The sequence below is a fragment of the Hemicordylus capensis genome, chromosome 3 (assembly GCF_027244095.1).
Source record: "Hemicordylus capensis ecotype Gifberg chromosome 3, rHemCap1.1.pri, whole genome shotgun sequence".
NCBI classification, from domain to species: domain Eukaryota; kingdom Metazoa; phylum Chordata; class Lepidosauria; order Squamata; family Cordylidae; genus Hemicordylus; species Hemicordylus capensis.
In genome coordinates this window covers 275,222,240-275,235,644 of record NC_069659.1, presented here as the reverse complement: position 1 = coordinate 275,235,644, position 13,405 = coordinate 275,222,240, and the positions used below count along the sequence as shown (strand labels likewise).

Sequence of the window (13,405 nt, the reverse complement as noted above, 5' to 3'; positions counted from 1 at the left end):
GGCTTTTAATTAATATTGTTTTAATGGTTTTAATGCTGTTTAAAATATTCTTTAAAAAATTTTACATTGTTGTAATGTTTTAAACTTTTCATTTTTGTTTTAACTGATGTTTTACTTTGTTTTTATTTTGTTGTAAACCGCCCAGAGACATAAGTTTTGGGCGGTATAAAATATGTTAATAAACAAATAAAATAAAATAATTAATAGTGGCTGACATCCACACTAAAATGGAGGGGTGTGATTTTCAGCTTTTCTTTCTTCCCCCTAAAGTTGCCTTTGCCTCCCAAAAATGTGACCCTGAGGATCCAACCAATCACTGAAAATTGCATCCCTCCTCACATGATGAAAAACCCAGTTGGGTTGGCACAACTTCAGTCTACAATGTTGGTCAGTATCTTAAAAGTGAAATATTTATGTATTTAACCAAATAATAGTATATTTGAACCTTGGCTTGTTTATTAAAAACAACACAGTAGTCGGTATTGTGTGAGGGGTAAGGCCAGGATTTCAACAGTAAAAGTTTGGAGATCACCCCAAATCCCTTGCAATAGGTAAACATGGAAATAACTCACAAATCCTAACCTCAATCAGACTTTCAAACATTACTACACACTTATTATACCTCCTAACACAAAGAGTAGTTTAGGGATATCTTAATACATATGTCAATACATAATAATCAAAAGCCCTACAATTATTTGCAAACCAAAAGCAAGCAACCGTTTTACAGATCAATAAATGATTCACTTATACTGCATATTTTTACTTCCATGAGCTCTACCCTTGGATTATTTAGCTTAGAAATACAGCATGCCAAGTTTAAATGTGAAACAATGGCATGGGGGTGGATGAATTCACACACATGTGCCCTACTAATGGAAATACAGGTGTGATACTAAGACTTGCATTTTCTGCCACACCAGCACCAAGCAGATTGCCTAGAATAAAAGATCTACATAATCTACACATTTCTGTTTATGGTGACACCTTGTAATAAGGGTGAACAAACTTGCAGGACTTTGGCCTCATGTCAAAACCTGCTTTTCTTCAGTACAATTATGTAACCCTGAAAGACTATGCACTGACTGAGATTCCAAGGCATTGGCTTCAACTTGCTTAGTGAACTGCCTCCTCCAGATACACTAAAATTTAGCAATCCTTTGGATACGGGAAGTCTTGAGAAAACTGGTCAGACAACTTGGCATTTGTTGTGGCACCAGCAAGTTACTACAACAGCTTACCATTTCCAATTGTCTTATTCATAAACTTTTTCAACTCAAATCAACAAAAGACACTATTCTTCTAGATCAACAACAAAATTAGAGGAAAAATAAGGAAGTCACATAAATCTTGATGCAGAGGTCTTCCCATACAACTGATACTGATTCTCAAATCCTGTGGGATTTGAATCTATATTTTGTAATACCTATACATGGCTAATAGCAGCATGGAAGGCACACCTACTACATACTTTAAGGAAAACAGCTGTACATGTCTACAAGTGTTATAATTATGTCTTCATATTCATTCTCTACTTAGGCCTACATCAAGCACCATTTCCAAGGTTGCAATCCCATGCACGGTTATTTAGGAATATGCCTCACTGGGGCCATATTTGAAAGGGCAGTATAGAAATCGAATGAATGAATGAATAAATGATAAATTGGAACTTATTCCAAATACATGCAGAGAATCAGATTGTGATTTAAAAGTTCATAGGGGAAATATTTGACTAACAAGCAGAAGGTTGCCAGTTCGAATCCCTGCTGGTACTATATCTGGCAGCAGCATTATAGGAAGATGCTGAAAGGCATCATCTCATACTGCATGGGAGGAGGCAATGGTAAACCCCTCCTGTATTCTACCAAAGAAAACCACAGCACTCTGTGGGCGCCAGGAGTTGAAATCAACTTGACAGCACACTTTACCTTTAGGGCTCGCAATGATATATAGAAGATATCTCAAACACTGTTTATAGCCCTTTTCTATAGGAAGTAGAATGTGCCATTTCTAAATCAGATTCCTGAATAACTTCCAGTCTAGCTTTGCTGTAGGAACTTACTTATCTCACCAGTTCCTTCTAGAAATTGAGATCTTCCACTCCATTCACTACAATTATGCATTTAAACACCCTTCCTATTCATTTTTGGCACAAGTCCCCTTTGCGAAAACAGATGCATGGGAGCTGTACCCCTCTTAGTTGTGTCATAATCCAACAGGAAAGACCAACACAATTGGCCTTGGTTGTGAGTACATATGCACCCTTGCAGCATAGAATTGCACCACACTGAGTATTTCTCTTGCTGCAAGATTCTGCTCACACAATCTATTACGTTATGTTGTTCTGAGCCCCACCGAAATGGGGACATCTTTGATGTAAATGCAAACATGTTTCCCCAACCTGGGACCACTGGTTGCGTATACAAGAGCCAAATTGTTACTTAAGCCTTCATTAGGCCTAGTACACTATTTTGATGATATTAATGACTTTAGATTGTCAGAGTAAGGTTACAATTTGTATCGTAATTACATTCATTTACCAGAATAAAATTGCTGCAACAATTGCAGACTATATATTATAATGATACATCAACAAAGCTGCTGAGACACCCCACACTTATTTGTTAGACATTTCTTTGCTAGCATTCAGCTATTGATATCAATTTTCCTAAGATTCTGGTGAAGTAATCAATAGTAATCAATATGGCTGGCATCAAAAAGAAAGCATACATCAATACAGCATTACCTGAAAATTGGGATATTCAGATTATTCCCTGCTGCGATGTAGGGTGCTTTGATGTTATGGCAGAAAAGAATGAATGTGAGAAGCAAGTAGTCAATGTGAGACTTGTGAACAGGTAGGAAGATAAGGGGCAAATTTAGCTGCATAAAGAAAAAAGAAAAGATTACACAAAGATAACCAAGTGTTTTAGATTTAGACCAACACTATGTACCACCCACAGTTGTCCTCAGTCTGGAACACAAATGCTTGATCCAGAGTAAGAACAACTATGGATACTACCCATTAAAGCATGTGGTTTTCAGATCTCACTACATATTTGACGATGAATACAATCCAGGTAGATTCATTTTTATTCCTCAAATATTTGTTCAGACATCTCTGGAGATTTCACAGAAACTATTAAATCACAGTACAAGTAACAGGTAATTAAATATAACGTGTTCTACTTGTATTATATGCAGTTGGTCCAGAATGGTTGGCATGCAGTTGGTCCAGAATGCAGCAGCCAGGCTGGTCTCTGGGTCATCTAGGAGAGACCATATTACTCCCGTATTGAAGGAGTTACACTGGCTGCCGATATGTTTCCAGGCAAAATACAAGGTGTTGGTCATAACCTATAAAGCCCTAAACAGCTTGGGCCCTGGGTATTTACGAGAACGTCTTCTTTGTTATGAACCCCACCGCACATTGAGATCATCAGGAGAGGTCCGTCTGCATTTGCCACCGGCTCGTCTGGTGGCTACTCAGGGATGGGCCTTCTCCGTTGCTGCCCCGAGGCTTTGGAATGCACTCCCTAGTGAAATAAGAGCCTCCCCATCTCTGACAACTTTTTAAAAGTCTTTAAAGACACATCTGTTCACCCAGGCTTTTAGCTGATATTGTTTTGATTGTTTTAGTGGTGTTTTTAGAATATTGTTTTAAAATTTTAAACTGTGTTTAATTTTTTTGCTTTTAAATTTCCTGTTTTTGTTTTTAATTAATATTTTACTGTTTTTATTTGTTGTGAACCGACCTGAGACCTTGGGTTAGGGTGGTATAAAAATGCATTAAATAAATAAATAAATTATGAAATGCTGGATACCTGAAAGAATTTTTTAAAAAAAACCTTTCGTTTTATTTTCACGGAACATACAAAACTACGAAGTTCATACAACCGATGATCAGAGCCAGACCAGGGCTCTGCTGCCCATGTCCCCACAAGAGCAGCATGGCAGCAAGGCAACTGGCAGAGTGGGGAAGGAAGCCAGGCCTCCAGATATTCTACAATGCACTGCGCAAGCAGTGCAGTGCATTGGGGAGGCTCCGTGATGGCTGGCCACTCCTTCCCCCATCTAAATAATCAAGATGGCTGCCAGCAGCTCAGAAACATCTTCCAGCAGCATGAGCACCCACACAACCAGGGAGTGAGGTAGGAAGCACCAACTTGTCTTCCTTCCTCACTTTAAGCCTTGATTGAAAAGCAGGGCTGCCCGAGGGAGGAGTAGTGAGATCGAGAGCAATCCTGGCATTTCACATGACCAGCCCTATCCTATTCCTGTAGGACCAGTCATGTGAACAACCTTTATGATATAACTGAAGTAAGGTTTTTGTTGTTGGCTGTCACTGCAATTAAGGTCGGGTATAGATATGGTTTGTTACCATTAAGATTCTCTACAGAAAATGCCTGGAGAGAATCTATCTATGTAGTCACTAAGAGTCAACACCGACTTAACGGCACTTCATTAATCAGTCAGTCAGTGGATACCAAGCTGTTGCTTTTAACAATACATTTTCAGCTAATGCTGTTCACATATATGGTTCAAAATTCTGACAAATGGATTTCATCCTAAAACACCATACATCCTGATCATTAGATACAGAGTATAACCTGTATTGACTCCAAATTGCAAATATTACTAGTTTATTCTGCTGATGTTCTAAACACTTTAGCCTGATAAATAGCATCAGTACTTTGGTCTACAAAAATGTCTGATTCACCCACCTCTCTCTCTCCTCAACTGTTAAATTAACTTGTTGGATTAAAATTTGCCCTTGCTAGAGCACTGCCAAGCAAAAGCGGTCTAAGATTTTGTTAGAGAGCAATCAGCAGTAAAAGGCATATCCAAATTTAGGGAGAATGAGTGTTAGAAGGAATGTGTGCAGAGTTGCTCCCCAGGGAGAGTATGCTCAGCTTCTTGTCAGGGGACTCTTAGACCCCCTAGGTATTTCCCCATCTGTTCCCCTACAGAGCTCTCAGTCCTAAGCCCCGCAATTAATAGCTACCTCAGTCACTTCCTGCCACATAAGCAGGGACATTGTAAAAAGAGTCTTTAACTCCTTTCTCTCTGGTTTAAAGAACTATTGAGAACATGAGACAGTCACAACTTCACTATATTCCTCAGCCACCCACTCCAAAAAAGAGAAACTGCTATTTAACTGAGCAAAATAAGGGTACAGTTCCTTCTTTCAATTTCTAAAGAGCCCTTTGCTTTTGCCCCTATAGGAATTAGTCAGTGGGTGGAGCCATTTTTGCTGCCTGTTTAGCTCTTGCTACGTTCAAAATATGGTCCTTGCTGCAAACGTGTTGCTGACCAAGGCAACAGGATTTGCAGCATGCTATATTAGAAGCTAATGATTCGCAGCATCTGGTTACACCTTGAGCTCAACTATCTTATTACCTCAGTTGCTGCTTTCACCATCTCCAGTTGGCCTTTGTGAATCTGGATATTCCAAAAAAAGCTATTAAATAATTTCAGCAACACCCATCCTGTTAACCTAGAAGGTAAATAAAAATGGAACCACGATGTAATAGAATTCATATATTATTATATGCAGGTTTTAGATTCTATTCATATGCAAAATGACTAACTAAAACCCAGCAGAAATCAACACACACAAGCATGCTGCCATTAAAACCTCACTGAATATTATTACAGAACAGGATAAAAATGCTAAAAATAAATATAAATTATTATAGTGCTGGAACATAAAACAATTAAGTAGCTGTAGTAGAATAATATATTGAACAGCTGTCAGAATTTTGGAACCAACACACTGGTTGGTTTTTTAAAAGGTTTACAAAACACTTATCACAGCTCTACTAAATGTATCAAGAAATTTTAATCCAGTTTAGGTCTCAACAATAGAAGACAGTATTGGGCTGATAACATGAAGCTTACCTCATGACAAAATGTTATTTTGTTTCATTGAAAAATGCACTAGCAATGTCACATGAGGATATAAAACATTCTGTATTTTATTCAAGGACAAATATCAATGCTTTGAGTTTTGCTTACACCATAATAGATAACAGAAATAGAAAGTTAAGGCAGCAATTATGATTTGCGTAGACTGCATTACTCCATTCCCAAGAATTCAAAAGACAACAACTCTGGTTTAATTACCTGATTAAAGCAGGTGAGACATTTGCTACCATTTCCTGAAGAATTCTTCTAGCTTTCTTCTTGACCTTGCTGGTGGTTCTGGGGTCCAGCTGACCAGAGCCAGCCAAAGCAGACATTTCCGAAGCCTCCTCTATAATAGCATTCTGCACTCTGTTACCAACAAAATAAGGCTAGTTCAACACACACTGCAGGAAGAATGTATACTAGAAATATGCTGTAATAGAAACTTTAAGAACTAGATGTACATTTCACCTGGTTTTGTTGCAGTGATTTCAGATACATTAGTATTCAGAATAACCTCAAAGGAACAGAAACTATCTTACTCCATACAATAATTAACCATTTATTGTGGAGTGGCTTGGAGGTAAAATTATAATATGTTATCTACAAGTGAGTATTTTTCAATCTATTGGCTGACATTCTAATGCAGAACACATACAGCAAAGGAAGCCACGTGTGCAGCTGCTGCACTCCAAACTAAAACAGCACAGGCATTTGCATGGGGGAAGCAGATTTCTTTTTTTTTTAAATCAAACTTTGCTTCTCTGTGCTGACCAAAACTATGTCCCCGAGGAAGCAATCCTCGGGGACATATTTTCAGGTGACACAGAATGCTTCAAAAGGAAAGGGAGACTGGCAAAACCTGCCCACTCCATGTGAGTGCCCATGTTGCTATAGTCTGGAACGCAGCAGCTGCATGTTTCCTTTGCTCCTTGGTCATTGTTTTTACAAACTTATTTTCGTAATGCTTTATATCTTAGCAGCATTCCACACTTGGGATTGTGGGCAGCAGGTCTCCTGGTCAATGTAGGATAACAGAAGTGCAACTACATAATTCACATCACATAGCCAGATGCAAGCTCAAGCAGATGCCCTCAGTGGGTTGCTTGCAGGTTGTAAAGAAGAGAAAGAAGGTGCTTCACGACACCATAACCTGGACTTATATAGTGAGAAAGCTGGTTTCAAAACTAGGGTCTTCTCATAACAGAGATAGAACTTCAATTTGGTGAGTTGGAATTTGTTTTTAAAAGTGAAACAAAACAATATCTTACCTGCTGCTATTCAGGACGTTTTCTGTCACATTATTTGCAAACATACCCTTATGAACATCTCGTTCTTGAACAAAAAGAACATAACAGAGCCGCCTGGCAAGCCACCCTCTGTGCCTGTAATATTATATTACAATTAAATATACCACCGGAAAGATCTCATTCAAGAGACTCTTTTTATAGTAATGTACCTCTCAGAACAGACAATTCCCTAGAAAGACTATTAAAAATGCAGATATCTACTTTTAAATCAACAAAAGTGTAGTTGTCTAATCAAGAGGTCAGTCTCTAAGACCAGCTTTTAAACTGGAAGGGCTGAGAGTTAAGTTATTTTTTGAAATTTGGTGTGCAAGTGACAGGGAACAAAAAACAAATGTTTCTCCCTGGTTTTCTAACATGGTATCTTTTGTTTCACATTATTATGTTCTCTAATTCTTCATCAATTAAAGAATTACCCATTATGAGATGCTGGCAACAAGCAAATACATCTATCTATCTATCTATCTATCTATCAGGTGTACCCATCACTAATTCCATGAGTGGCAGCTCTCGCAAGAATTCACAAGTGAGTGTCCAGCAGGGGGAGAGGAAAGTAGTGGTGCCAGAGAACAGGCTTGCGAGTGAGGCAGGAAAGATGGCGGGTGGAAGAAAACAGCAGCAGCGGGCAGGTGGGGGAAGGCAACCGCCCAATTGCGGCAGGCGGGGAAGAAAACAGCGGTGGTGGTGGGCAGGGGGAGAACTAGAGGTGCAGATGCTCTGTACCCGGCCCAGCTAGTTTATATTTAATCAGTTAAAGGGCAAGGTATCAACCAACTAATAATTCTTTAATTTGTTGAGAATTCAAATACTAAGTTAAATTGGTCAAGAAATTTTATTAGTTAGTCCCCTATGAAAACCAAAGCTGATTAAATATATTTTCTTAGCACTGCTGTACCATGCATGTTGCTCCTGTGCGCACACACTTACAGACAAAGGGATACAATAATGTTTGGCCTTATCACAAATGTGAAATTGAGATCTTTGCATCACTATGACTGCACTGCGCAACACCTATCTATAAGAGATTTGAACAAACTGAAAATATGTAAGTAACATCTGCCGATATCCAGAAACCAGAAAGATTCTGTGTGAGCTTCCAGGGCTTAAAGGATATCTACGCTTTATACAGACACTCATCAGCTCTTACATGCTGATTCCAGTGTCCGATGCATTACTATATATTTTTTTTTATTATTATTATTAACAACATGTATATCCCACTCTTCTTCCAAGGAGCCCAGAACGGTGTACTACATACTTAAGTTTCTCCTCACAACAACCCTGTGAAGCAGGTTAGGGTGAGAGAGAAGTGACTGGCCCAGAGTCACCCAGCAAGTATCATGGTTGAATGGGGATTTGAACTCGGGTCTCCCTGGTCCTAGTCCAGCACTCTAACCACTACACCATGGTGGCTCATATATCATTCAAGCCTAAGAGAACAAAAATTCCACTCCATACAAATCCATGTTTCAATAAGAATCACATAGTAATGCAAATATAGCTCACTTATAGCACAGGATTAGGTTTCCTGGATAAAGAACTTTTCCCCAATGGATCTCTAGGACTCCTTATACATTATATTTCAAAAGCACTGTCCTATGCTCTCCACAAACAATGATTTCACAAAGGTCACAATGAAGCTTGCCATTTTTATATTATCTACATCTATAAAAATTCATCTCTCTGTGAAGGCCAAATAGTTAAGAGAACTTAAAGTAGGTCTTTGATTCCAACCATTATTCCTAAGATATGAGCTGTTCTGTAATAGATGTTTACAGAGTTCCTGGATTACTCATTCATTTGCCAGACACCTTTCTAATTAAAAATATATCAAAGGTGATGAACAGAATGTAAAGAATATAAATATGGTAATTACTACCTTATTATCATGAAATTATAATGTGCTGTCATACTGGCAATAGCATTTGAATGACCTTCTAGTATGCTAAACAACTGCTAAACAAATGATTGCAAAACTAAGTAAGTTGATGATAGTCTGAGGAATAAAGGCATATTTTACAGCCTTTTTACTACATTCCTATGTCAATGCACTCACTGGTTCCATTCTTGAACACACCGCTTAATGCATATGCTGCTATTTTCCAGGCATAACTACCCATTTATTAAGAGATTTTAAAAAATCTAAGCAGTGTTGGTTTAAAATAAGTAGCACTGAAAAAAGAAGCCTAAATGAAGCTAATGTTGCAGAAGCGTTTTTAAAATTGTTATTTTAAAAGAAAGTTTAGTTTAAAAGAAACTTAAATAATCAACATTCCTGAAATTCAGTGGATTTTTTTTTTCTTACCAAAAGCATGTATATATTGGGCAGCCTCCAGACCAAGACATGACTAAGTCCCATTGAAAATTTTTTGACTTAATTTAAGCTGTAATTACTTTCTTGTCTCATTGATTTCACTGGTGCTTAGTCATGACTAATTTGTCTAGATGCTGCCCATTATCCATATATATTATATGACTCAGTCTCAAAAATAACTAACATCACTGAAAACAAATACACCTTAAAATCCTATCTCAACAAGATTGGGTAAAAGTGATTCCTTCAGTCAAGGGGCAGAAGTTTTTCCACTTCTAATGAGGTAAAGATTGCTATGACCAGAGGAAGTATTAGAGCAAAATGCTATCTACTTGTGTTGAAAAATTTCATGTCAGTCATCATGAAGGCTGTTGGACAAGGAAACAAATCACGAGGCTTCAAATGAAAGACCTTTCAAACAAAAAACCTTGTTTCTCTATGAATACTGATTTTGAAAATAAACACTAAAGTAGCTTTTCAAAATCCAGCAGGCAGAGATTTTCTGACTTGAAAAATTGGATCTGGCAAGTATGCATTAGCCATAGAAAATTCATGCCAGAAACATGATCGTCTTTAAGATGCCCTAGGACTTCTTGTTTCCAAAAAGCCTGTAATTTCTCCTTCATCTTTGCAATAACATTTTTGAACAGGGAATTCAGAGAGGCATCTTACTGGCCAAAATCCATACTTTCACTACACTGGTTTATGTATTAGAAAATGAAGATGAGGTAAACATATTTGAACTTTTAATAAATACTAGCTGACCCAGGGGCAGAGCATCTGGGCCACTAGTTCTCCCTTCCTCCCCCTCCATTTCAGGGCTCAGCCAGTTTTCCTCCCATCCCTTCAGCCAGTCTCCCTTGCCACCCTTTCCGCTGGCAACTCTCATCCTCCTCGCAAGAAGGCCGGTGGTCTTGTTTTCGCTGTTTGCTTGGCTTCTCTCAGTGGCGCCACCACCTTCTCCTCTACCTCTACCCTGCCAACTCCCATCCTCCTTGCGAGGCCAGTGGCCCTGTTTTCACTGCCTGCTTGGTCGTCCTCAGCGGCTCACAATGCTGCCACCGCCGCCTCCTCAGTCTCCCTCCCTCCTCACCAGCTCTCAGAATTCCTGGCAGCTGCTCATGCAATCTCACGAGAGCTGCCACACACAGGATTAGCCACGGGTATGCCTTAGAGAATTAGATAGATAGAAGATAGATAGATAATATAGTTGCAGAGAAGATGTCAGGCTAAAAATGTGAAAGAAAGAAAAAAGAATTGGCCAAAGCCATATAAGTAATTACAGACTAAAAGTAAAAGTTTAAAAAAATTACTAATCTAAAGTCTGTTAATATATAACTTAAGTCTGGTGAAAAACTTCTATCTTGATAAATACATTTAATATTGTTGCAGAATCATGGTGGAATTAGCCTTCATAGGTGGCTAGTAGAAAATAACAGTGGGCTACCGAGCGCACACACAAATTGTGTGCTCCTGTTTTTAACTGACAGCTAATACTGCACACAGTTTTCTGAGATCTTTAAAATTAAGGACACTGAAACTTCAGCCAACCCATGTGCCATTCCCCAATGAGTAGGCACATCCTCTCATACATGCTCATTACTCTAATGTTTTCAAATACTAACATTTTAGCACTCTGTGCGCACAAAGTATTAACATAACCTGCAGACTTAATTAAGCAATACAATGAATTTAATGTACATTAACAAAACCTAAATTTCCATTCTTCTCATTCATCTCCCACAACACACATTATGCTGGATCCAAACACCTGCGAAAGAAGCTCATGAAAGGGGACCTCCCCACTCCCTCCTCCCCATGGCATCCCCCTGAAAAGCTGCTGAGGATTAGAGGACCTTCAGGAGCCTCTGCCCAGCTTCAGCAGACACACACACCCCTTGGCAACACGTACAGTATTTTGTCCTTGAGGGTCCCCCCGCCAACCTTCAGCAGCAGTTTTTCAGGGATTGCAGGGGGCTGTAGTGAAAGAAGGCGGCAGGAAGAGCTCCTTCTTCAGACTTCCTTTTACTTGTGATCATTTAGAACCAACCTATTATAACAGCAGAATTATTCATTATCCTTTAAAAAAAATCTTACCGTGTGTGTGTTTCATTAATATAGATGACATTACGAAGGCCCAAAGAAGGAATACTAGCATTAAAAAGCTTGTCCTGAGGAAGAGAGAAACGTATCAGAATAAGTATTTTTTCTATTCCTAACTTACATATTAAGCAGTACCTTACGTGAAGCACTTATCTGACTGACTAGGTGGAATCTGAAATTAGGACACAGGTACAACCCTGCTGGGTCAGGCCCAAGGCCTGTCTAGTCCAACATTCTGTTTCACACCATGGCCTACCAGATGCCTCTGAGAAGCCCACAGGCAAGAAGAGGTGAGGGGACATGCCCTCTCTCTTGCTGTTGCTCCCCTGCATCTTGATTACTGGTATTTAGAGGCATCTTGCCTCTGGGACTAGAGGTGGCCTATAGCCACCAGACTAGCCTCTGAGGCAAGATGCCTCTAAATACCAATTGCAGGGGAACAACAGCAAGAGAGAGGGTATGCCCTCACCTCTTGCTTGTGGGCTCCCCAGAGGCATCTGGTGGGCCATGCTGTGAAACAGGACGCTGGACTAGATAGGCCTTAGGCCTGATCCAGTAGGGCTGTTCTTATGTTCTAATTTCAGATTTCACCTAGTCAGTCAGATTAAAATTAAGTCATTGGAATAGGCAATACAGGATTACACAGTGACCTTAACTCTGAAATGCATAAATACTGTTATGTATTTCCCACCTTGGGATTGTTTTAATGAAAGGTGTCATATAAATTCAATAAATGAATGAATGAATAAATGAATAAAATTGACATTAAGTTTCAATTTGTTACCAATATAATCCAATTTACCCGGCTTTGAGGAGTGCATACGTAACAGCAGCGTCCCACAAATGGCCTATTCCTGCCCAGTAGAGTCTCTTTCCATTTTAAAGTGGCTGACCGGAAGACAGTAGGCCTAGAATTACATTCTCCCTTGAAAACAATAAAATACAACAATAAATGAAGCCATCATATAACAAAAGTAAAACAGCCTTCCTGGAGACAATTCAGCCAACTTTAAGCACTTTTAAGACTCACTGATTTCAACAGAAATTCAAGACTGTGTTCAAGTCACTCTCAGAACTAATGGGACAACTTTGGCTAGATCACACCGTTAGAGATTAAGGACATTGCACAATTAAATCTGGTTCAGCCTGAAGATTAAGCTTTAAGAACAAATCATGGCCCAAGGTTATTATAAGTTCCACAATTTCCAACTAATGTACACAAAGCATATATACAAAAAAAAAATAAGCAATGTCCTCACATTTTCTGAGTGCAAGACTTCAGAATCTAAAGCATAAAACAGATTATTATGGCTGACTAGTTTCTATGATTGGAACTACTTTAGTCACTTACAGGGTTTTACTATATGGTAAATGTATATAGTTAAGTGTTTAGTCGGGTGGCAGCCAACTGTGATATAACAGCATACAGCTTTAGCATTCTGACAGTATTTTCAAAGACAGTTTTATCAAGCTAAGTTACTTTAATGAAGAAGCCGTTGGGTTTCTATGTTTGTTTTGCCTGTTATCAGGAAGGGGAGATACAGTCTAACACAGAGAAAACAATCTAGAAGTTCAGTCCTATGCACATTTACTTAGGAGTTGCACTGAACTCCATGGAATCTATTTCTGAGCAAACATGTAGAGGACTAGCCTGTAAATAAGACAAAAATGCTAAGTATAGATGGAGTACAACCAGGGATACATATTTATAAGCAGCACGCATCCATTTACAAAGCAATTAAGGACACTTGTTCAGACCACCTAAATCAGAATT

The 13,405-nt window shown here is 38.9% G+C and overlaps 1 protein-coding gene across 8 annotated transcripts in view; it reads right to left on the bottom strand.

Annotated features, from left to right (window-relative positions):
* GPAM (glycerol-3-phosphate acyltransferase, mitochondrial) overlaps positions 1 to 13,405 on the bottom strand; it is a 68,005-nt gene that overhangs the window by 49,178 nt on the left and 5,422 nt on the right. For 7 of the 8 annotated variants that reach the window (XM_053306008.1, XM_053306002.1, XM_053306007.1 and 4 more), the window contains 6 exons: positions 12,434 to 12,556; positions 11,626 to 11,699; positions 7,179 to 7,292; positions 6,127 to 6,276; positions 5,401 to 5,497; positions 2,747 to 2,883 (listed from right to left, as the gene is read on the bottom strand). In XM_053306008.1, coding sequence (XP_053161983.1) covers positions 2,747 to 2,883; positions 5,401 to 5,497; positions 6,127 to 6,276; positions 7,179 to 7,292; positions 11,626 to 11,699; positions 12,434 to 12,556 — 695 coding nt within the window. Of the gene's footprint in view, positions 1 to 2,746; positions 2,884 to 5,400; positions 5,498 to 6,126; positions 6,277 to 7,178; positions 7,293 to 11,229; positions 11,379 to 11,625; positions 11,700 to 12,433; positions 12,557 to 13,405 lie in introns of those variants that run through there. The other variant, XM_053306010.1, reaches the window with a different exon arrangement.